We start from the raw sequence: 26,799 nt of genomic DNA, 5'->3' as shown, positions 1-26,799 counted from the left end.
GTCTAGTGTACTACAGTCTAGTGTACTACAGTCTAGGCTATGTAACGAACTAGGCCATAACGGACTAACATTCGAATTGGAGTTGATGACCGTAAAAATAAACAACTTGAAGAAACCACATATTTAGCTATGGAGCACGTTCTGATTGGTCAGTGAGGGGCCAAGCCTCGACATTCATCAAAAACCCAGCCCCTTTTATACCACCACTGCCAGGAACTGCGCCCATAATTACAATTACTGCGCCCATGGGTAACATTTAGACTACGTTACCCAGCAGGCTATGCGGGCAAGCGAGTTGGTTAAAGAATGTCTTGCATGGCTAAACATGGAGTTTTCTAGCTGAAGTATATGTTCATTAAAAGTAGTTAAACCTACGCCCCGGTTTGTCATTTATATAAGGAACAAACATAACAAAAATAGCAACAATATTTCTGAACACAACCCCCGAACCTACAGCGCTACTGCCAGCGTTTACATTCACCCCTGTGTTAAGTTAGTTAAACTAGAACCGTGGTTAACATAGCCCTTTAGCTCAGCTTCTGTTCTGAGGGTGGAAGGGAGGAGGAGGAGGAGGAGGAGGAGGATTGAGGGGCCCAACATTGCTTTTGAGGGATGCGGTCATGTGTGACCACCACAGACAAAACACAAGCATATGCGCACACACACACACACACACACACACACACACACACACACACACACACGCTTCCAATTACAGTAAATCCCAGAGAGTTTTTGTTGCAGACAGTGTCGGAGAACAGACGTTGTTTTGGGTGTTTATTCAACTTATTAGAATATCGGTTCAGTTCCAAATGGCACTCTATTCCCTATGAAGTGCACTACTTTAGACCAGGTCCCATAGGATTCTGTTATGTCGTGGCCTCGGGTGGTCTAAGCCGATAACTCCAGATCACGTAAACTGCAGGGCCTGGTGAAAACTATGATCCCCTACTGATGTCACTTGTTAAATCCAGGGAGGAGACAGGTGGTTAAAGAAGGAGCTTTACACCTTGAGACAAATTAAGACATGGATTGTGTGTGTGTGTGTCATTCAGAGGGTGAATGGGGAAGACAAAATATTGAAGTGCCTTTGACTGGGGTTTGGTAGTAGATGCCAGGGCGCACCGGTTTGTGTCAAGAACTGCAACGCTGCTGGGTTTTTCCACCCTCAACAGTTTCCCGTGTGTATCAAGAATGGTCCACCCACCCACCTAAAGGACATCCAGCCAACTTGACACAACTGTGGGAAGCATTGGAGTCAACATGGGTCAAGCATCCCTGTGGAACAATTTGGACTGAGGGGAGAACGGCTCACAATATTGGCTGGAACAGAGCTAATCGAATTAAACCAAGTTTGATGTATTTCATACCATTCCACTCACTCAGGTCCAGCCATTAACACGAGCCGGGTCCTCCCCAATTAAGGTGCCACCAACCTCCCGTGTTGTAGAGTCCACGCCCTGATGAATTGAGACTGTTCTGAGGGCAAAAGGGGATGTTCCTAATGTTTTGTACACTCAGTGTATCCTTCCTTTCTACTTCTGTCCTATCCAACAAACAAAAAAGCCCAAAATATGTGAGAAGTGAGAATAAAAAAAAGAGTACAGCAGTATGTAGGGAATAGGGTGCCATGGATGTGTCCCAAATAACACTACTTTTGACCAGGACTCGCGAGATGGGGCTGGTCTAATGAGGCTAGTACTACAGTCTAGTGTACTACAGTCTAGTGTACTACAGTCTAGTGTACTACAGCCTAGTGTACTACAGCCTAGTGTACTACAGACTAGTGTACTACAGTCTAGTGTACTACATAGTACTACAGCCTAGTGTACTACAGCCTAGTGTACTACAGACTAGTGTACTACAGTCTAGTGTACTACAGCCTAGTGTACTACAGCCTAGTGTACTACAGCCTAGTGTACTACAGCCTAGTGTACTATATAGTACTACAGCCTAGTGTACTACATAGTACTTCACCCTAGTGTACTACAGCCTAGTGTACTACAGACTAGTGTACTACAGCCTAGTGTACTACAGCCTAGTGTACTACATAGTACTACAGCCTAGTGTACTACAGACTAGTGTACTACAGACTAGTGTACTACAGCCTAGTGTACTACAGTCTAGTGTACTACATAGTACTACAGCCTAGTGTACTACAGCCTAGTGTACTACATAGTACTACAGCCTAGTGTACTACAGCCTAGTGTACTACAGCCTAGTGTACTACATAGTACTACAGACTAGTGTACTACAGTCTAGTGTACTACAGCCTAGTGTACTACAGCCTAGTGTACTACAGCCTAGTGTACTACAGCCTAGTGTACTACATAGTACTACAGCCTAGTGTACTACATAGTACTACAGTCTAGTGTACTACAGTCTAGTGTACTACAGTCCAGTGTACTACAGTCTAGTGTACTACGTAGTACTACAGCCTAGTGTACTACAGTCTAGTGTACTACAGTCTAGTGTACTACAGTCTAGTGTACTACAGTCTAGTGTACTACAGTCTAGTGTACCACAGTCCAGTCAGTGTCAGTAGTGACCAGGGTATTGTTGAACCCACCCTCAGCTCCGATGGACACCAGCTTGACTCCTTTACTGGTGATGTAGTGGAGAGCTTTGTTGACATTGGAGATCTTGTGAACTCTCATCTTCCCTCTCTCTGGTTTGGCCAAGCGCTCTCCTGGACAGGAAACACAGAGGTCAGGGGTTAGAGGTCACTATCGAACAGGAAACTACAGATACTAGGGCTGGGAATAGCCAGGGACCTCACCATACGATATGTATTGAATAGCCAGGGACCTCACGATACGATATGTATTGAATAGCCAGGGACCTCACGATACGATATGTATTGAATAGTCAGGGACCTCACGATACGATATGTATTGAATAGCCAGGGACCTCACGATACGATATGTATTGAATAGTCAGGGACCTCACGATACGATATGTATTGAATAGCCAGGGACCTCACGATATGTATTGAATAGCCAGGGACCTCACGATACGATATGTATTGAATAGCCAGGGACCTCACGATACGATATGTATTGAGTAGCCAGGGACCTCACGATACGATATGTATTGAATAGCCAGGGACCTCACGATACGATATGTATTGAATAGCCAGGGACCTCACGATACGATATGTATTGAATAGCCAGGGACCTCACGATACGATATGTATTGAATAGCCAGGGACCTCACCATACGATATGTATTGAATAGTCAGGGACCTCACGATACGATATGTATTGAATAGCCAGGGACCTCACGATACGATATGTATTGAATAGCCAGGGACCTCACGATACGATATGTATTGAATAGCCAGGGACCTCACGATACGATATGTATTGAATAGCCAGGGACCTCACGATACGATATGTATTGAATAGTCAGGGACCTCACCATACGATATGTATTGAATAGCCAGGGACCTCACGATACGATATGTATTGAATAGCCAGGGACCTCACGATACGATATGTATTGAATAGTCAGGGACCTCACGATACGATATGTATTGAATAGCCAGGGACCTCACGATACGATATGTATTGAATAGTCAGGGACCTCACGATACGATATGTATTGAATAGCCAGGGACCTCACGATATGTATTGAATAGCCAGGGACCTCACGATACGATATGTATTGAATAGCCAGGGACCTCACGATACGATATGTATTGAGTAGCCAGGGACCTCACGATACGATATGTATTGAATAGCCAGGGACCTCACGATACGATATGTATTGAATAGCCAGGGACCTCACGATACGATATGTATTGAATAGCCAGGGACCTCACGATACGATATGTATTGAATAGCCAGGGACCTCACCATACGATATGTATTGAATAGTCAGGGACCTCACGATACGATATGTATTGAATAGCCAGGGACCTCACGATACGATATGTATTGAATAGCCAGGGACCTCACGATACGATATGTATTGAATAGCCAGGGACCTCACGATACGATATGTATTGAATAGCCAGGGACCTCACGATACGATATGTATTGAATAGCCAGGGACCTCACGATACGATATGTATTGAATAGCCAGGGACCTCACGATACGATATGTATTGAATAGCCAGGGACCTCACGATACGATATGTATTGAATAGCCAGGGACCTCACGATACGATATGTATTGAATAGCCAGGGACCTCACGATACGATATGTATTGAATAGCCAGGGACCTCACGATACGATATGTATTGAATAGCCAGGGACCTCACCATACGATATGTATTGAATAGCCAGGGACCTCACCATACGATATGTATTGAATAGTCAGGGACCTCACCATACGATATGTATTGAATAGCCAGGGACCTCACGATACGATATGTATTGAATAGTCAGGGACCTCACGATACGATATGTATTGAATAGTCAGGGACCTCACCATACGATATGTATTGAATAGCCAGGGACCTCACGATACGATATGTATTGAATAGCCAGGGACCTCACGATACGATATGTATTGAATAGTCAGGGACCTCACGATACGATATGTATTGAATAGCCAGGGACCTCACGATACGATATGTATTGAATAGTCAGGGACCTCACGATACGATATGTATTGAATAGCCAGGGACCTCACGATATGTATTGAATAGCCAGGGACCTCACGATACGATATGTATTGAATAGCCAGGGACCTCACGATACGATATGTATTGAGTAGCCAGGGACCTCACGATACGATATGTATTGAATAGCCAGGGACCTCACGATACGATATGTATTGAATAGCCAGGGACCTCACGATACGATATGTATTGAATAGCCAGGGACCTCACGATACGATATGTATTGAATAGCCAGGGACCTCACCATACGATATGTATTGAATAGTCAGGGACCTCACGATACGATATGTATTGAATAGCCAGGGACCTCACGATACGATATGTATTGAATAGCCAGGGACCTCACGATACGATATGTATTGAATAGCCAGGGACCTCACGATACGATATGTATTGAATAGCCAGGGACCTCACGATACGATATGTATTGAATAGCCAGGGACCTCACGATACGATATGTATTGAATAGCCAGGGACCTCACGATACGATATGTATTGAATAGCCAGGGACCTCACGATACGATATGTATTGAATAGCCAGGGACCTCACGATACGATATGTATTGAATAGCCAGGGACCTCACGATACGATATGTATTGAATAGCCAGGGACCTCACGATACGATATGTATTGAATAGCCAGGGACCTCACCATACGATATGTATTGAATAGTCAGGGACCTCACGATACGATATGTATTGAATAGCCAGGGATCTCACGATACGATATGTATTGAATAGTCAGGGACCTCACGATACGATATGTATTGAATAGCCAGGGACCTCACGATACGATATGTATTGAATAGTCAGGGACCTCACGATACGATATGTATTGAATAGCCAGGGACCTCACGATACGATATGTATTGAATAGTCAGGGACCTCACGATACGATATGTATTGAATAGTCAGGGACGATACGATATGTATTGAATAGCCAGGGACCTCACGATACACAAACAAACGCACAGACATGATATAGAAACAATGATGAGGCGCGTAACGATGGTGACAGGTGTGAGAGATACATGTGGGCACCATTACAGATACACGTGGGCACCATTACAGATACATGTGGGCACCATTACAGATACATGTGGGCACCATTACAGATACACGTGGGCACCATTAGAGATACATGTGGGCACCCTTACAGATACACGTGGGCACCATTAGATACATGTGGGCACCATTACAGATACACGTGGGCACCATTACAGATACATGTGGGCACCATTACAGATACACGTGGGCACCATTAGAGATACATGTGGGCACCCTTACAGATACACGTGGGCACCATTACAGATACACGTGGGCACCATTACAGACACACGTGGGCACCATTACAGATACACGTGGGCACCATTAGAGATACACGTGGGCACCATTACAGATACACGTGGGCACCATTACAGACACACGTGGGCACCATTACAGATACACGTGGGCACCATTAGAGATACATGTGGGCACCCTTACAGATACACGTGGGCACCATTAGAGATACATGTGGGCACCCTTACAGATACACGTGGGCACCATTACAGATACACGTGGGCACCATTACAGATACACGTGGGCACCATTACAGACACACGTGGGCACCGTTACAGACACACGTGGGCACCGTTACAGACACACGTGGGCACCGTTACAGACACACGTGGGCACCGTTACAGATACACATGGGCACCGTTACAGATACACGTGGGCACCGTTACAGATACACGTGGGCACCGTTACAGACACACGTGGGCACCGTTACAGACACACGTGGGCACCGTTACAGATACACGTGGGCACCGTTACAGATACACGTGGGCACCGTTACAGATACACGTGGGCACCGTTACAGATACACGTGGGCACCGTTACAGATACACGTGGGCACCGTTACAGATACACGTGGGCACCGTTAGAAATACACGTGGGCACCGTTACAGATACACGTGGGCACCGTTACAGATACACGTGGGCACCGTTACAGATACACGTGGGCACCATTACAGATACACGTGGGCACCGTTACAGATACACGTGGGCACCGTTACAGATACACGTGGGCACCGTTACAGATACACGTGGGCACCGTTACAGATACACGTGGGCACCATTACAGATACACGTGGGCACCATTACAGATACACGTGGGCACCATTACAGATACACGTGGGCACCGTTAGAGATACACGTGGGCACCGTTACAGATACACGTGGGCACCATTACAGATACACGTGGGCACCATTACAGATACACGTGGGCACCATTACAGATACACGTGGGCACCATTACAGATACACGTGGGCACCATTACAGATACACGTGGGCACCATTACAGATACACGTGGGCACCATTACAGATACACGTGGGCACCTTTACAGATACACGTGGGCACCATTACAGATACATGTGGGCACCAGGCCTTTCCTCCTCACCTGATATGACCTCCAACAGCAGCATGAGTTTCAGTCCGTCTCTGAAGTCCTCCTCGATGTTCTCGATCTGCGTTCCTGCTTTCCTCAGGTGGGAGTTGCACCAGGCCGTGAACGTCTAGTGAGGAGAGACAGGAGCAGACATCAGTTAGTAAGAAAGGAGCAGGGTGGTAGTTACCATGGATGGCAAAGTTACTATGGTGTTTGTTACTATGATGCAGGCATAGTGAAGATGAGAATATGGAATAGAACACGGTAGAGAACAATAGAATAGAACACGGTAGAGAACAATAGAATAGAACACGGTAGAGAACAATAGAATAGAACACAATAGAGAACAATAGAATAGAACACGGTAGAGAACAATAGAATAGAACACGGTAGAGAACAATAGAATAGAACACGGTAGAGAACAATAGAATAGAACACGGTAGAGAACAATAGAATAGAACACGGTAGAGAACAATAGAATAGAACACAATAGAGAACAATATAATGTAACACGGTAGAGAACAATAGAATAGCATAGAACACAGTAGAGAACAATAGAATAGAACACGGTAGTTAACAATAGAATAGAACACAGTAGAATAGAATTGAACACAGTAGAGAACAATATAATATAATACAGTAGAGATCAATAGAATAGAACACAGTAGAGATCAATAGAATAGAACACAAGAGAACAATATAATAGAACATAAGAGAACAATATAATAGAACACAGTAGAGATCAATAGAATAGAACACAAGAGAACAATATAATAGAACATAAGAGAACAATATAATAGAACACAGTAGAGAACAATATAATATTACCATAGAGAACAATAAAATAGAGCACATTAGAAAACAATAGAACATAACACATTAGATAACAACATAATAGAACACGGTAGAGAACAATATAATAGAACATAATAGAGAACAATATAATAGAACATAAGAGAACAATATAATAGAACACAGTAGAGAACAATATAATAGAACACGGTAGAGAACAATAGAACATAACACATTAGATAACAACATAATAGAACACGGTAGAGAACAATAGAATAGAACACAATAGAGAACAATATAATGTAACACGGTAGAGAACAATAGAATAGCATAGAACACAGTAGAGAACAATAGAATAGAACACGGTAGTTAACAATAGAATAGAACACAGTAGAATAGAATTGAACACAGCAGAGAACAATAGAATATAACACAGTAGAGAACAATAGAACAGAACACAGTAAAGAACAATAGAATAGAACACAGTAGAAGACAATAGAATAGAACACAGTAGAGAACAATAGAATAGAACACAGTAGAAGACAATAGAATAGAACACAGTAGAGGACAATCAAATAGATTATACAACAGGTGGGTCTAATCCTGAATGCTGATTGGTTAAAACCGCATTCCAGCCGGTGTCTATTCCTCAAATTGCCACCGGCTAAATCTATTGCGTTCAAATGCCTGTTTAATCTGTTCCATCTGATAGTGGATCGCACACTGTCTCATCAGCCCAGGCAGGGATGTTATAAACATGATCTCCACTATTAAAAGCATCTAGACATCATCTCACATTTCTTTTAGACTAACATTTCGTTTTCAACAGCAGAGATTTGTATAAACCGTTCTGTCTGTCTCTCTGACATTTGCAACATTGTTTCAATATTCAAATTCGATCTCCATCTGTCCCATTGTAATGAACGTGTCGGAGTCGGGATGGAACAGACAGACAGGCAGCGTTTCTCTGCCAGTCACAATCATGAATCAGCTGGCATCATATTTATGGATATATACAACAAACAAACAAAAAAACATTTTAAAAAGTCAAACAAAACACAGCTAGTTTGCAGTGTTTCCAGCTTCAGTTTGAAGTGAGTGTGTTAGCTGTGTTGTTGGCTAGCTCCTCTGAACAAGTGTCCTGACGAGAGCACATTTTCTCTGCCAGGTGAAACCGGGCCTCATTAGCTCATTGTTATGGATCCAAATAAATGTCACTAGAAAACAGCTTCAACAAATACAAATGCAGCTACTTTGCTGTTATTCTGGCTGCATGTTTTGTCGTGACTAAGTTAGCCGTAGTTGGCTAGCGAGCAAGCAAGGGATATGAACGTTGCCAGCCAGTATGGCAATGGAACATTTAGAATGAACGACTTGGGTCGAGTCCATATAGAGCAATCCTAGATTTGTGTCGGGACTATATCTTGTGAAAGGATGAAATAGTATGAATAAATGAATCAAAATACCATTTTTTAAAAATAAAAATATGTCAATCATCATTTGAATATGTTAGTAACCCGTTGTGTAAAAGTGAAAATGTCCTCGAATCCGTTGTTTGGAGGATATATTGACTGTCTCGGGCCTAACAATACTCATACCCTCCCAACGCCGGCTTGGAGGGCATTATCCCTTAAATAGAACACAGTAGTACAGAGTGCCTGTGTGTTCTAGTGGCAGAAGCAGGTCCAGACCATTCCATGTTACTAACATAACCACCTGATGATAGGAAACATCTGGGCTCTCCCTCCCCCTGCCTCACTCTCACTCTCACTCGCTCTCCTTCCCGTCCCTCTCTCCCTCCCTCCCTCCCTCCCTCTCTCTCGCTCTCCCTCCCTCTCTCTCTTCACTCTCGCTCTCCCTCCTTCTTTCTCTCTCCCTCTCTCTCCCTCCCCCTCCCTCCCTTCACCCTCTCTCTCCCTCCCCCTCCCTATCCCTTCCTGCCTCTTTCCCTCCCTCCTTTCCTCAGCCTTTGGCTTGACAGCCTATTGACCTAACGGGAGCTGGCATGAGCACGGGGCCCGCCATAACGCCATGCATCCTGCTGAGAACCCATCTTTATGAGAACCTGGGTTAATCACACACATTCCCCCAGTCTCCAGGGGCGGGGAGGACCGGCAGGACTGGAGCAGAGCAGAGAGAGCCCAGCCCTCTTAGTGAAACCCCAGCCCAGCCCTCTTAGTGAAACCCAGCCCTCTTAGTGAAACCCCGGCCTTCCCTCTTAGTGAAACCCCGGCCGTCCCTCTTAGTGAAACCCCGGCCCTCCCTCTTAGTGAAACCCCGGCCCTCCCTCTTAGTGAAACCCCGGCCCTCCCTCCTAGTGAAACCCCGGCCCTCCCTCTTAGTGAAACCCCGGCCCTCCCTCCTAGTGAAACCCCGGCCCTCCCTCCTAGTGAAACCCCGGCCCTCCCTCTTAGTGAAACCCCGGCCCTCCCTCTTAGTGAAACCCCGGCCCTCCCTCTTAGTGAAACCCCGGCCCGCCCTCTTAGTGAAACCCCGGCCCGCCCTCTTTGTGAAACTCCAGCTCTCTCTCCCTCTCTCCCCCTCTCTCCAGCTCTCTCTCCCTCTCTCTCTCCAGCTCTCTCCCTCCCTCTCTCCAGCTCTCTCTCCCTCCCTCTCTCCAGCTCTCTCTCCCTCCCTCTCTCTCTCTCCAGCTCTCTCTCCCTCCCTCTCTCTCTCCAGCTCTCTCTCCCTCCCTCTCTCTCTCCAGCTCTCTCCCTGCCTCTCTCTCTCCAGCTCTCTCCCTGCCTCTCTCTCTCCAGCTCTCTCCCTGCCTCTCTCTCTCCAGCTCTCTCTCCCTCCCTCCCTCTCTCTCTCTCCCTCCCTCTCTCTCTCCAGCTCTCTCTCCCTCTCTCCAGCTCTCTCTCCCTCCCTCTCTCCAGCTCTCTCTCTCCAGCTCTCTCTCTCCAGCTCTCTCTCTCCAGCTCTCTCTCTCCAGCTCTCTCTCTCCAGCTCTCTCTCCAGCTCTCTCTCCAGCTCTCTCTCCAGCTCTCTCTCCAGCTCTCTCTCCAGCTCTCTCCCCAGCTCTCTCCCCAGCTCTCTCCGTCATTCAAGCACTTTGCAGCACTAACCCATAACATACCATCTCTGGCCTGGCAGCCATCCTCACGATCACACGACTGAGTGTTGTGGTCAGGGCTCTCTTGCTCTGAGGCTACAGTCGTTACAGGAAGGATAGTCCAGCTGGGCTGGTTGAGGCCTCGTGCTCCACAGGGAGCAGAGGAGTAACTAAGTAAGAAGAGAGGCAGTGAAGCACTAAACGAGATGCTATGCAGGAACTAGGACTTTTTCATGTTGTCTGTCTGCGGTCTGAAGGCACAACATACAACAGAAGCAAATAGCACAGGAATCAGGAAAAGCATCTGGATCTTCGATGACCCTAGTTTTAGAGCATGTTTTGTTTATACTACAACAGTTTAACAGTAGAAGTATTATCCAGCAGGACATCAAGGCCATAAATATCTAGTCTCCCCTTCTCTCTCCTCCTGTCTCACCCCTCCTTCCCCCCCTTCCTACCATGTGTCCCGCCCTGACTTCTCCTCCCACCCCCTTCCTACCATGTGTCCCGCCCTGCCTTCTCCTCCCACCCCCTTCCTACCATGTGTCTCACCCTGCCTTCTCCTCCCACCCCCTTCCTACCATGTGTCCCGCCCTGCCTTCTCCTCCCACCCCCTTCCTACCATGTGTCCCGCCCTGCCTTCTCCTCCCACCCCCTTCCTACCATGTGTCTCACCCTGCCTTCTCCTCCCACCCCCTTCCTACCATGTGTCCCGCCCTGACTTCTCCTCCCCCCCCCTTCCTACCATGTGTCCCGCCCTGCCTTCTCCTCCCACCCCCTTCCTACCATGTGTCCCGCCCTGCCTTCTCCTCCCACCCCCTTCCTACCATGTGTCCCGCCCTGCCTTCTCCTCCCACCCCCTTCCTACCATGTGTCCCGCCCTGCCTTCTCCCCTACCCCTTTCCTACCATGTGTCCCGCCCTGCCTTCTCCTCCGACCCCTTTCCTACCATGTGTCTCACCCTGCCTTCTCCTCCCACCCCCTTCCTACCATGTGTCCCGTCCTGCCTTCTCCTCCCACCCCCTTCCTACCATGTGTCCCGCCCTGCCTTCTCCTCCCACCCCTTTCCTACCATGTGTCTCACCCTGCCTTCTCCTCCCACCCCCTTCCTACCATGTGTCCCGCCCTGCCTTCTCCTCCCACCCCCTTCCTACCATGTGTCCCGCCCTGCCTTCTCCCCTACCCCTTTCCTACCATGTGTCTCACCCTGCCTTCTCCTCCCACCCCCTTCCTACCATGTGTCCCGCCCTGCCTTCTCCCCTACCCCTTTCCTACCATGTGTCCCGCCCTGCCTTCTCCTCCCACCCCTTTCCTACCATGTGTCTCACCCTGCCTTCTCCTCCCACCCCCTTCCTACCATGTGTCCCGCCCTGCCTTCTCCCCTACCCCTTTCCTACCATGTGTCTCACCCTGCCTTCTCCTCCCACCCCCTTCCTACCATGTGTCCCGCCCTGACTTCTCCTCCCCCCCACCTTCCTACCATGTGTCCCGCCCTTCCTTCTCCACTACCCTGACTTCTCCCCTTCTCTCACCTCTCACCCTCCTCCTCCTCGCTACCCTGTTTTGCTTCTTCATCATGTTTTTTTCTCTCCCTGTTCTGAGAAATTACCCATAGTCACTTGCATTATTTACTATAAAGTTGTGTGAAAGTACCAGGTTTCGCCCACTAGATGCTGCTGTTCCTGATACTTTTATCAATTTGCTTGTCTCTTGTGTTTCTTAAATGGATCACTTTTTATTTTAAACTTTGGGTAAAAAAAATATATATATTAAAATATATATATTAAATATATATTTTTTTTTTATTGTGCAGTCATCCTCACAATGAAAGCAATTCAGTTTGTCCTTCTCATAGGCTTAATGAGTTAAATAAAAGGTTAAATAAAATACATAAAAAATAAACGAGTCCAGGAAATGACCCCTGTGTCTCGTTTATAAAGGCCTGCATTAGTTCCTGGTCAACAAGCAAACCATTAGGCAACAGCATTTCTAATGGTTTCAATGTTACGTTCGCTAATGGTCTTTCAATGATAGAAGTACTCAAACATAGTACACTATATAGTGTTTTGCAAAGGTAAATGGTATTGGGGTTGGGTTTAATGGTAAAATGTCACTAAATCACACTAGATATAAAAATTTTCTAATCATTTTATTGAAAAACATACGACTGCCACGCAATGGTTTCTAATTGTATTATTTTATTAGGGTTGTCACAACATTTTAGTCACCAAGCCCATTTCTCCTTCAAAAGTTTTGGGCTTGTAGGAAACCCCTTCATATGATAACTGCACCACATGGATAGCCCTCTCAGGGTTGAAGCATTAGGTTGCTAAGAGAAGGACAAACTGAATTGCTCTCATGGAGGACTGGCTATTGGTTTTCTGCCCAAACTTGCAAAGGAAATGTTGTGAATGTTGTAATAAACACAAGAGACCAGCAAAATTACAAAAAATATTGTGGCGGTATAGCAGGAACAGCGGCATCTAGTGGTCAAAGCCTGGTACTATCACACTACTTTATGGTAAATAATGCAAGCAACTTCAATTACTAATTTCTCTGAACAGGGGATTAAAACATCACCTAATTCACAGAGAATGCCTTACATAGTATGAAGAAGCGATACTCCAAACCACATATTTAAACTACTTGTCAAACAGAGAACTGATACGGTGTACTGTTTGGTTGGGGTGTGTGGGGTCCGTGGGTGGCTTTATGACCATTTTTTGACTCATTTTTAGGAAGAATTATGGTGCAAATTGGATGTTAGGTACTATATTTATTGAAGATTAAATGAATCCTATACATTTAAAAAAAAATGGTCAATTCATGGAGCAATCAATTAGCTTACATTTGCAGAGATCAAATTCAATGAATAAAATAATGTTTCAGAAATGCTAATCTTATCCGTTTCTAACTACAGAAACGATTCCAGAATATGGCTTGCTGAAATTACATGGAATGACCCAGCTGCTTTTTGGTGTTGTTGTACCCAGCCAAGACATTCTAAAATAGTCAACAACATGTCAAGTTTATAGCCCGTAGTTTCCTTCAACGTTTCCCCCATATCGCTCTGTCTATGTTCTCTCTCTTCCCCACTGCTCTACTCCTCTCTTCTTCCCAATCCCATCACTCCCTCTGTCCCTCCCCCATCCCTGTCTCTCTCCTTCCCAATCCCATCACTCCCTCTGTCCCTCCCCCATCCCTGTCTCTCTCCTTCCCAATCCCATCCCTCCCTCCATCCCTGTCTCTCTCCTTCCCAATCCCATCACTCCCTTCGTCCTTGTCTCTCTCCTTCCCAATCCCATCCCTCCCTCCGTCCCTGTCTCTCTCCTTCCCAATCCCATCACTCCCTCTGTCCCTGTCTCTCTCCTTCCCAATCCCATCCCTTCCTCCATCCCTGTCTCTCTCCTTCCCAATCCCATCACTCCCTCTGTCCCTCCCCCATCCCTGTCTCTCTTCTTCCCAATCCCATCCCTCCCCCCATCCCTGTCTCTCTTCTTCCCAATCCCATCCCTGTCTCTCTCCTTCCCAATCCCATCACTCCGTCTGTCCCTCCCCCCCATCCCTGTCTCTCTTCTTCCCAATCCCATCCCTTCCTCCATCCCTGTCTCTCTCCTTCCCAATCCCGTCACTCCCTCTGTCCCTCCCCGTCTCTCTCCTTCACCAATCCCGTCACTCCCTCTGTCCCTCCCCCATCCCTGTCTGTCTCTCTCCTTCCCAATCCCGTCACTCCCTCTGTCCCTCCCCCCATCCCTGTCTCTCTCCTCCCCAATCCCGTCACTCCCTCTGTCCCTCCCCCATCCCTGTCTCTCTCCTTCCCAATCCCATCCCTCCCCCCATCCCTGTCTCTCTTCTTCCCAATTCCATCCCTGTCTCTCTCCTTCCCAATCCCATCACTCCCTCTGTCCCTCCCCCCATCCCTGTCTCTCTCCTTCCCAATCACGTCACTCCCTCTGTCCCTCCCCCATCCCTGTCTGTCTCTCTCCTTCCCAATCCCGTCACTCCCTCTGTCCCTCCCCCCATCCCTGTCTCTCTCCTTCCCAATCCCGTCACTCCCTCCCCCATCCCTGTCTCTCTCCTTCCCAATCCCATTCCTCCCTCCATCCCTGTCTCTCTCCTTCCCAATCCCATCCCTCCCTCCATCCCTGTCTCTCTCCTTCCCAATCCCATCCCTCCCTCCATCCCTGTCTCTCTCCTTCCCAATCCCGCCACTCCCTCTGTCCCTCCCCCATCCCTGTCTCTCTCCTTCCCAATCCCGTCACTCCCTCTGTCCCTCCCCAATCCCTGTCTCTCTCCTTCCCAATCCCATCCCTCCCTCCATCCCTGTGTCTCTCCTTCCCAATCCCATCCCTTCCTCCATCCCTGTCTCTCTCCTTCCCAATCCTAATTGGGGCGGCAGGGTAGCCTAGTGGTTAGAGCGTTGGACTAGTAACCGGAAGGTTGCAAGTTCAAGTTCTGCCCCTGAACAGGCAGTTAACCCACTGTTCCTAGGCCGTCACTGAAAATAAGAATTTGTTCTTAACTGACTTGCCTAGTTAAATAAAGGTAAAAATAAAATCACTCCCTCTGTCCTTCCCAATCCCATCACTCCCTCGGTCCCTCCCTCCATCCCTGTCTCTCTCCTTCCCAATCCCATCACTCCCTCCATCCCTTCCGGTCTCCCTCCTTCCCAATCCCATCACTCCCTCCATGTCTCCCTCCTTCCCAATCCCATCACTCCCTCCATCCCTCCCGGTCTCTCTCCTTCCCAATCGCATCACTCCCTCCATCCCTCCCGGTCTCCCTCCTTCCCAATCCCATCACTCCCTCCATCCCTCCCGGTCTCCTTCCTTCCCAATCCCATCACTCCCTCCATCCCTCCCGGTCTCCCTCCTTCTCTATTCACCCCCGTCAGTTCAGAGTTTCCTGCCTCTCTGCCAGCTCCATATTAGTACAATACGTTCACTTAAACCATCTAAGTACAAACCCTCTGACTCTGACTCTCGCTCGCTCTGTCTGACACACACACACACACGAAGAGGGAATGCAAATATATTGGCAGACTATCTGAGACAGGAAATAAAATAGTTCAGCGTTCAGTGTAGCCAATTTATCCTGCAGTCCTCGAGCTCCTCATGATACCAGGAAGCCAAACGTGTCCCTCTGAGGCAACCCTGGGTTCAAATAGTATTTGAAACCTTTCAAATACTTGCTTTGGACCATAGGACCATGCCTCAGGACTACCTGGCATGACGACTCCTTGCTGTCCCCAGTCCACCTGGCCGTGCTGCTGCTCCAGTTTCAACTATTCTGCCTGCGGCTATGGAACCCTGACCTGTTCACCGCACGTTCTACCTGTCCCAGACCTGCTGTTTTCAACTCTCTAGAGACAGCAGGAGCAGAGTGGTAGAGATACTCTGAATGATCGGCTATGAAAAGCCAACTGACATTTACTCCTGAGGTGCTGACCTGTTGCACCCTCGACAACCACTGTGATTATTATTATTTGACCCTGCTGGTCATTTATGAACATCTTGGCCATGTTCTGTTATAATCTCCACCCGGCACAGGCAGAAGAGGACTGGCCACCCCTCATAGCCTGGTTTCTTCCTAGGTTCTGGCCTTTCTAGGGAGTTTTTCCTAGCCACCGTGCTTCTACACCTGCATTGCTTGTTGTTTTGGGGGTTTTAGGCTGGTGTTTCTGTACAGCACTTTGATACATCAGCTGATGTACGAAGGGCTTTATAAATACATTTGATTTGACTTTAGCCTGCCTGGATTGGCCAGGTGGGCAGGGTTTCTATTGGTTCCATTGCACCAGACAAGCCCAATCAAGCACAGCAACAGTTTTTGAAATAATTTCAAATAGAAGACAAACCCAAGGTCTGCTCATAGGCACCAGAAGACACCAGATGGATTAGTAAATAATGTACATTTGTCATGGTGTGTGTGTGTGTGTGTGTGTGTCACCAGAGGAAAGGAAACAGGAGGCAGGAAGAGTAACCATGACTCCTAGTAGTCCACACTTCACCCTGTCACTGTAGTGTAGGGACAAACAGAATGCTTCACCCTGTCACTGTAGTGTAGGAACAAACAGAATGCTTCACCCTGTCACTGTAGTGTAGGAACAAACAGAATGTTTCACCCTGTCACTGTAGTGTAGGAACAAACAGAATGCTTCACCCTGTCACTGTAGTGTAGGAACAAACAGAATGCTTCACCCTGTCACTGTAGTGTAGGAACAAACAGAATGCTTCACCCTGTCACTGTAGTGTAGGAACAAACAGAATGCTTCACCCTGTCACTGTAGTGTAGGAACAAACAGAATGCTTCACCCTGTCACTGTAGTGTAGGAACAAACAGAATGCTTCACCCTGTCACTGTAGTGTAGGAACAAACAGAATGCTTCACCCTGTCACTGTAGTGTAGGAACAAACAGAATGCTTCACCCTGTCACTGTAGTGTAGGAACAAACAGAATGCTTCACCCTGTCACTGTAGTGTAGGAACAAACAGAATGCTTCACCCTGTCACTGTAGTGTAGGAACAAACAGAATGCTTCACCCTGTCACTGTAGTGTAGGAACAAACAGAATGCTTCACCCTGTCACTGTAGTGTAGGAACAAACAGAATGCTTCACCCTGTCACTGTAGTGTAGGAACAAACAGAATGCTTCACCCTGTCACTGTAGTGTAGGAACAAACAGAATGCTTCACCCTGTCACTGTAGTGTAGGAACAAACAGAATACTCACTGTTAGGTGTAAACTCTCTACTGATCAAGTGGATCCATAGTTTCCTTGTGAACCGAAGTTTAACTCCGCCATCTCCACATCTAGAATACGGGAGCCCCTCAAGGTTGCGTACTTTCACCGATACTGTACGCAAACGATTGTCAAGCCTCTGACGCAGTCTACAAATTCTTTAAATAAGCAGATGACACCTCTGTTGTGGGTTTCATCCACCCAGATCAAGCCTCCCTGCAGAGCGTGCTGTCCTTCGGTCTGATATGTTGTATAAATCTGTCCTGCAGAGCGTGCTCTCATTTGGTCTGATATGTTGTATAAATCTGTCCTGCAGAGCGTGCTGTCCTTTGGTCTGATATGTTGTATAAATCTGTCCTGCAGAGCGTGCTCTCATTTGGTCTGATATGTTGTATAAATCTGTCCTGCAGAGCGTGCTCTCATTTGGTCTGATATGTTGTATAAATCTGTCCTGCAGAGCGTGCTCTCATTTGGTCTGATATGCATGTCTGGAAACATGCGAGCGCAAGACCAAGTCAAGATTCAGCGCTTGATTAAGACAACGGGAAGGATAATTGGTATAGATCAAGAATCAGCCTCCAACCTGTACACAAAACACATCCTCCTAAAACTTGAAAAGCATTTTACAGGACAGTACTCATCCCATTCACACAAAACTCATCCTCCTAAAACTTGAAAGGCATTTTACAGGACAGTACTCATCCCCTCCACTGAAAACTGAGTGACAGCAGCAGCCAGACAAGGGGAAAGATACTTATTTAAAAGAAGATCAGAACAGACTGGGGACTCTTTTATTCCTACAGCCATTAGGCTGTATAACAGATAGTCTGTTGGTTCCTCCAGTATTGCACTACTCAACTGTATTCCTAACCTTTGTCACATTCAACTGTATTCCATCCCTTTCTGTCATTCAACTGTATTCCTAACCTTTGTCACATTCAACTGTATTCCTAACCTTTCTGTGATATTCAACTGTATTCCATCCCTTTCTGTGACATTCAACTGTATCCATCCCTTTCTGTGACATTCAAATGTATCCCATCCCTTTCTGTGACATTCAACTGTATCCCATCCCTTTCTGTGACATTCAACTGTATCCCATCCCTTTCTGTGACATTCAACTGTATCCATCCCTTTCTGTGACATTCAACTGTATCCCATCCCTTTCTGTGACATTCAAATGTATCCCATCCCTTTCTGTGACATTCAACTGTATCCCATCCCTTTCTGTGACATTCAAATGTATCCCATCCCTTTCTGTGACATTCAACTGTATCCATCCCTTTCTGTGACATTCAACTGTATTCCATCCCTTTCTGTGAAATTCAACTGTATCCATCCCTTTCTGTGACATTCAACTGTATTCCATCCCTTTCTGTGACATTCAAATGTATCCCATCCCTTTCTGTGACATTCAACTGTATTCCATCCCTTTCTGTGATATTCAACTGTATTCCATCCCTTTCTGTGACATTCAACTGTATTCCATCCCTTTCTGTCACATTCAACTGTATTCCTAACCTTTCTGTCACATTCAACTGTATTCCTAACCTTTGTCACATTCAACTGTATTCCATCCCTTTCTGTGACATTCAACTGTATTCCATCCCTTTCTGTGATATTCAACTGTATTCCATCCCTTTCTGTCACATTCAACTGTATTCCTAACCTTTCTGTCACATTCAACTGTATTCCTAACCTTTGTCACATTCAACTGTATTCCTAATCTTTGTCACATTCAACTGTATTCCTAACCTTTGTTACATTCAACTGTATTTATAACCGTTCTGTCACATTCAACTGTATTCCTAACCTTTCTGTCACATTCAACTGTATTCCTAACCCTTCTGTCACATTCAACTGTATTCCTAACCTTTCTGTCACATTCAACTGTACTCCTACCCTTTGTCACATTCAACTGTATTCCATCCCTTTCTGTGATATTCAACTGTATTCCATCCCTTTGTGATATTCAACTGTATTCCATCCCTTTCTGTCATTCAACTGTATTCCTAACCTTTGTCACATTCAACTGTATTCCTAACCTTTCTGTGATATTCAACTGTATTCCATCCCTTTCTGTGATATTCAACTGTATCCATCCCTTTCTGTGATATTCAACTGTATTCCATCCCTTTCTGTCACATTAAACTGTATTCCTAACCTTTCTGTAACATTCAACTGTATTCCATCCCTTTGTGATATTCAACTGTATTCCTAACCTTTGTCACATTCAACTGTATTCCTAACCTTTGTCACATTCAACTGTATTCCTAACCTTTGTCACATTCAACTGTATTCCATCCCTTTCTGTCACATTCAACTGTATTCCTAACCTTTCTGTCACATTCAACTGTATTCCTAACCTTTGTCACATTCAACTGTATTCCTAACCTTTGTCACATTCAACTGTATTCCTAACCTTTGTCACATTCAACTGTATTCCATCCCTTTCTGTCACATTCAACTGTATTCCATCCCTTTCTGTCACATTCAACTGTATTCCTAACCTTTCTGTCACATTCAACTGTATTCCTAACCTTTGTCACATTCAACTGTATTCCTAACCTTTGTTACATTCAACTGTATTTATAACCGTTCTGTCACATTCAACTGTATTCCTAACCTTTCTGTCACATTCAACTGTATTCCTAACCCTTCTGTCACATTCAACTGTATTCCTAACCTTTCTGTCACATTCAACTGTACTCCTACCCTTTGTCACATTCAACTGTATTCCATCCCTTTCTGTGATATTCAACTGTATTCCATCCCTTTGTGATATTCAACTGTATTCCTAACCTTTGTGATATTCAACTGTATTCCATCCCTTTCTGTCACATTAAACTGTATTCCTAACCTTTCTGTGATATTCAACTGTATTCCATCCCTTTCTGTCACATTAAACTGTATTCCTAACCTTTCTGTAACATTCAACTGTATTCCATCCCTTTGTGATATTCAACTGTATTCCATCCCTTTGTGACATTCAACTGTATTCCTAACCTTTGTCACATTCAACTGTATCCCTAACCGTTGTGTCACATTTAACTGTATCCCTAACCGTTCTGTCACATTCAACTGTATCCCTAACCTTTCTGTCACATTCAACTGTATTCCTAACCTTTCTGTCACATTCAACCGTATTCCTAACCGTTCTGTCACATTCAACCGTATTCCTAACCTTTCTGTCACATTCAACTGTACTCCTAACCTTTGTCACATTCAACTGTATTCCAGCCCAGCCAGCAAACTGCTCCTCTCTTAGAACACCAAGGTAATACCGTACTGTAGTAGAACACCAAGGTCACACCGTACTGTAGTAGAACACCAAGGTAACACCGTACTGTAGTAGAACACCAAGGTAACACCGTACTGTAGTAGAACACCAAGGTAACACCGTACTGTAGTAGAACACCAAGGTAACACCGTACTGTAGTAGAACACCAAGGTAACACCGTACTGTAGTAGAACACCAAGGTAACACCGTACTGTAGTAGAACACCAAGGTCACACCATACTGTAGTAGAACACCAAGGTCACACCGTACTGTAGTAGAACACCAAGGTAACACCCTACTGTAGTAGAACACCAAGGTCACACCGTACTGTAGTAGAACACCAAGGTAACACCGTACTGTAGTAGAACACCAAGGTAACACCGTACTGTAGTAGAACACCAAGGTAACACCGTACTGTAGTAGAACACCAAGGTAACACCGTACTGTAGTAGAACACCAAGGTCACACCGTACTGTAGTAGAACACCAAGGTAACACCGTACTGTAGTAGAACACCAAGGTAACACCGTACTGTAGTAGAACACCAAGGTAACACCGTACTGTAGTAGAACACCAAGGTCACACCGTACTGTAGTAGAACACCAAGGTAACACCATACTGTAGTAGAACACCAAGGTAACACCGTACTGTAGTAGAACACCAAGGTAACACCGTACTGTAGTAGAACACCAAGGTAACACCGTACTGTAGTAGAACACCAAGGTAACACCGTACTGTAGTAGAACACCAAGGTAACACCGTACTGTAGTAGAACACCAAGGTAACACCATACTGTAGTAGAACACCAAGGTAACACCCTACTGTAGTAGAACACCAAGGTAACACCATACTGTAGTAGAACACCAAGGTAACACCGTACTGTAGTAGAACACCAAGGTAACACCGTACTGTAGTAGAACACCAAGGTAACACCGTACTGTAACACCGTACTGTAGTAGAACACCAAGGTAACACCGTACTGTAGTAGAACACCAAGGTAACACCCCACTGTAGTAGAACACCAAGGTAACACCCTACTGTAGTAGAACACCAAGGTAACACCCTACTGTAGTAGAACACCAAGGTAACACCGTACTGTAGTAGAACACCAAGGTAACACCGTACTGTAACACCGTACTGTAGTAGAACACCAAGGTAACACTGTACTGTAGTAGAACACCAAGGTAACACCATACTGTAACACCGTACTGTAGTAGAACACCAAGGTAACACCATACTGTAGTAGAACAACAAGGTAACACCGTACTGTAGTAGAACACCAAGGTAACACCGTACTGTAGTAGAACACCAAGGTAACACCGTACTGTAGTAGAACACCAAGGTAACACCATACTGTAGTAGAACAACAAGGTAACACCGTACTGTAGTAGAACACCAAGGTAACACCGTACTGTAGTAGAACACCAAGGTAACACTGTACTGTAGTAGAACACCAAGGTAACACCATACTGTAACACCGTACTGTAGTAGAACACCAAGGTAACACCGTACTGTAGTAGAACACCAAGGTAACACCGTACTGTAGTAGAACAAACACTTACTGTAGTAGAACACCAAGGTAACACCCTACTGTAGTAGAACACCAAGGTAACACCCTACTGTAGTAGAACACCAAGGTAACACCGTACTGTAGTAGAACACCAAAGTAACACCGTACTGTAGTAGAACACCAAGGTAACACCGTACTGTAACACCGTACTGTAGTAGAACACCAAGGTAACACCGTACTGTAGTAGAACACCAAGGTAACACCGTACTGTAGTAGAACACCAAGGTAACACCGTACTGTAGTAGAACACCAAGGTAACACCGTACTGTAGTAGAACACCAAGGTAACACCGTACTGTAGTAGAACACCAAGGTAACACCATACTGTAGTAGAACACCAAGGTCACACCGTACTGTAGTAGAACACCAAGGTAACACCGTACTGTAACACCGTACTGTAGTAGAACACCAAGGTAACACCATACTGTAGTAGAACACCAAGGTAACACCATACTGTCGTAGAACACCAAGGTAACACCGTACTGTAGTAGAACACCAAGGTAACACCGTACTGTAGTAGAACACCAAGGTAACACCGTACTGTAGTAGAACACCAAGGTAACACCGTACTGTAGTAGAACACCAAGGTCACACCGTACTGTAGTAGAACACCAAGGTAACACCGTACTGTAGTAGAACACCAAGGTAACACCGTACTGTAGTAGAACACCAAGGTAACACCGTACTGTAGTAGAACACCAAGGTAACACCGTACTGTAGTAGAACACCAAGGTAACACCGTACTGTAGTAGAACACCAAGGTAACACCGTACTGTAGTAGAACACCAAGGTAACACCATACTGTAGTAGAACACCAAGGTAACACCGTACTGTAGTAGAACACCAAGGTAACACCGTACTGTAGTAGAACACCAAGGTAACACCATACTGTAGAAGAACACCAAGGTAACACCCTACTGTAGTAGAACACCAAGGTAACACCATACTGTAGTAGAACACCAAGGTAACACCGTACTGTAGTAGAACACCAAGGTAACACCGTACTGTAGTAGAACACCAAGGTAACACCATACTGTAGAAGAACACCAAGGTAACACCGTACTGTAGTAGAACACCAAGGTAACACCGTACTGTAGTAGAACACCAAGGTAACACCATACTGTAGTAGAACACCAAGGTAACACCGTACTGTAGTAGAACACCAAGGTAACACCGTACTGTAGTAGAACACCAAGGTAACACCCTACTGTAGTAGAACACCAAGGTAACACCGTACTGTAGTAGAACACCAAGGTAACACCCTACTGTAGTAGAACACCAAGGTAACACCGTACTGTAGTAGAACACCAAGGTAACACCGTACTGTAGTAGAACACCAAGGTAACACCCTACTGTAGTAGAACACCAAGGTAACACCGTACTGTAGAAGAACACCAAGGTAACACCGTACTGTAGTAGAACACCAAGGTAACACCGTACTGTAGTAGAACACCAAGGTAACACCCTACTGTAGTAGAACACCAAGGTAACACCATACTGTAGTAGAACACCAAGGTAACACCGTACTGTAGTAGAACACCAAGGTAACACTATACAAGTGAGTGGGTGGCAGGCAGGCAGCAGGCAGGCAGCAGAGAGAAGAGCAAGACTGCAAACTCTCACTAACCTGACAGCTGAGCTGCAGACACAGAGAGACAGCACATACCACACACAGAGACAGCACATACACACTGATATGAAGTACACACACAGACAGCACATGCACGCTGATATGAAGTACACACACAGAGAGACAGCACATACACACTGATATGAAGTACACACACAGAGACAGCACATACACACTGATATGAAGTACACGCACAGAGAGACAGCACATACACGCTGATATGAAGTACACGCACAGAGAGACAGCACATACACGCTGATATGAAGTACACGCACAGAGAGACAGCACATACACGCACAGAGAGACAGCACATACACACTGTCCAGAGTGACTCACAGGCACAATATGACTTTACGACTGCTGAACTGAACCTTAGGGAGCGAAAGAAGTCTCACACTCACTCACTCGCTCACGAGGAAAGGGGCCTGCCAATAGAATCAGGGGTGTATCCCAAATGGCACCCTATTCCCTACATAGTGCACTACTTTAGACCACTGCTCATAGGACCCCGGACTAAAGTAGTGCACTATATATAGGGAATAGGGTGCCATTTGGGACACAACCCGGTGGGCTGAGGAGGGTCATAGGTCCTCATTCATCCCTTCGGTCTCCTTCCTCTAAAACGAACTGGAGGAACCCCACCCCTCTAACACCAAGGATAGGGATGCTGGGCAGATGTGAGTGAGTGAGTGAGTGAGTGAGTGAGTGAGTGAGTGAGTGAGTGAGTGAATGAGTGAGTGAAAGACATTTGGCAATGTGAAACCAACTGGACCAAATGAAAGAAATGTTAACAAATAATCCAACTCTGATTCCAACAATAGCTCTGAAGTACGTGTGAAAACTCCCTCAGTGGGACCCGAGTACACAGGCAACCAGACACTATCATGACTGCATCCCATAATGGCATCCTACATCCTACAAAGTGCCCCATCTTTGACCAGACCCCGGTCAAAAGTAGTGCACTATATAGGGTACCATTATGGGAAGCATGAAGACACTCAGGTGTGTGTGTGTGTATGTATATATATATATATATATATATATATATATATATATATGGGGTACAGAGATGAGGTAGTCATTCAAAAAAAATCATATATATATATACACAGTGCCTTGCGAAAGTATTCGGCCCCCTTGAACTTTGCGACCTTTTGCCACATTTCAGGCTTCAAACATAAAGATATAAAATTGTATTTTTTTGTGAAGAATCAACAAGTGGGACACAATCATGAAGTGGAACGACATTTATTGGATATTTCAAACTTTTTTAACAAACCAAAAACTGAAATTGGGCGTGCAAAATTATTCAGCCCCCTTAAGTTAATACTTTGTAGCGCCACCTTTTGCTGCGATTACAGCTGTAAGTCGCTTGGGGTATGTCTCTATCAGTTTTGCACATCGAGAGACTGACATTTTTTCCCATTCCTCCTTGCAAAACAGCTCGAGCCACCACCATGTTTGACAGTGGGGATGGTGTGTTCAGCTGTGTTGCTTTTACGCCAAACATAACGTTTTGCATTGTTGCCAAAAAGTTCCATTTTGGTTTCATCTGACCAGAGCACCTTCTTCCACATGTTTGGTGTGTCTCCCAGGTGGCTTGTGGCAAACTTTAAACAACACTTTTTATGGATATCTTTAAGAAATGGCTTTCTTCTTGCTACTCTTCCATAAAGGCCAGATTTGTGCAATATACGACTGATTGTTGTCCTATGGACAGAGTCTCCCACCTCAGCTGTAGATCTCTGCAGTTCATCCAGAGTGATCATGGGCCTCTTGGCTGCATCTCTGATCAGTTTTCTCCTTGTATGAGCTGAAAGTTTAGAGGGACGGCCAGGTCTTGGTAGATTTGCAGTGGTCTGATACTCCTTCCATTTCAATATTATCGCTTGCACAGTGCTCCTTGTGATGTTTAAAGCTTGGGAAATCTTTTTGTATCCAAATCCGGCTTCACAACAGTATCTCGGACTTGCCTGGTGTGTTCCTTGTTCTTCATGATGCTCTCTGCGCTTTTAACGGACCTCTGAGACTATCAGAGTGCAGGTGCATTTATACGGAGACTTGATTACACACGGGTGGATTGTATTTATTATCATTAGTCATTTAGGTCAACATTGGATCATTCAGAGATCCTCACTGAACTTCTGGAGAGAGTTTGCTGCACTGAAAGTAAAGGGGCTGAATAATTTTGCACGCCCAATTTTTCAGTTTTTGATTTGTTAAAAAGGTTTGAAATAGCCAATAAATGTCGTTCCACTTCATGATTGTGTCCCACTTGTTGTTGATTCTTCACAAAAAAATACAGTTTTATATCTTTATGTTTGAAGCCTGAAATGTGGCAAAAGGTCGCAAAGTTCAAGGGGGCCGAATACTTTCGCAAGGCACTATATATATATATATATATATATATATATAATACACACACACACATCTGTAAGGTCCCTCAGTCAAGTATTGAATTGAATTTCAAGCACAGATTCGACTACGACATAGACCAGTGAGCTTTACGAAAGCCTCATGAAGAAGGGCAGAAAAATCTCTTTAAGCATGGTCAAGTGAATAATGATGCCGTGATTTATTAAACCACCCAGACACATCAAAGATACAGTCGTCCTTCTGAACTGAGCTGCAGGACAGGGAGGAAACTGCTCGGGGATTTCACCATGAAGCCAATG

General features: G+C 45.5%; 1 protein-coding gene across 5 annotated transcripts in view; it reads right to left on the bottom strand.

Moving 5' to 3' along the window:
- Positions 1–26,799, bottom strand: part of LOC110504277 (alpha-actinin-1) — a 133,297-nt gene that overhangs the window by 72,266 nt on the left and 34,232 nt on the right. For all 5 annotated transcript variants that reach the window (XM_036962558.1, XM_036962560.1, XM_036962561.1 and 2 more), the window contains exons 2-3: positions 7,072–7,186; positions 2,570–2,689 (exon numbers count right to left, since the gene is read on the bottom strand). In XM_036962558.1, coding sequence (XP_036818453.1) covers positions 2,570–2,689; positions 7,072–7,186 — 235 coding nt within the window. The remainder of the gene's footprint in view (positions 1–2,569; positions 2,690–7,071; positions 7,187–26,799) is intronic.

The sequence above is a fragment of the Oncorhynchus mykiss genome, chromosome 25 (assembly GCF_013265735.2).
Source record: "Oncorhynchus mykiss isolate Arlee chromosome 25, USDA_OmykA_1.1, whole genome shotgun sequence".
In the NCBI taxonomy this organism is placed as follows: Eukaryota; Metazoa; Chordata; class Actinopteri; order Salmoniformes; family Salmonidae; genus Oncorhynchus; species Oncorhynchus mykiss.
Note: the sequence above shows the minus strand (reverse complement) of the source record. Positions and strands in the feature narration are given on the sequence as shown.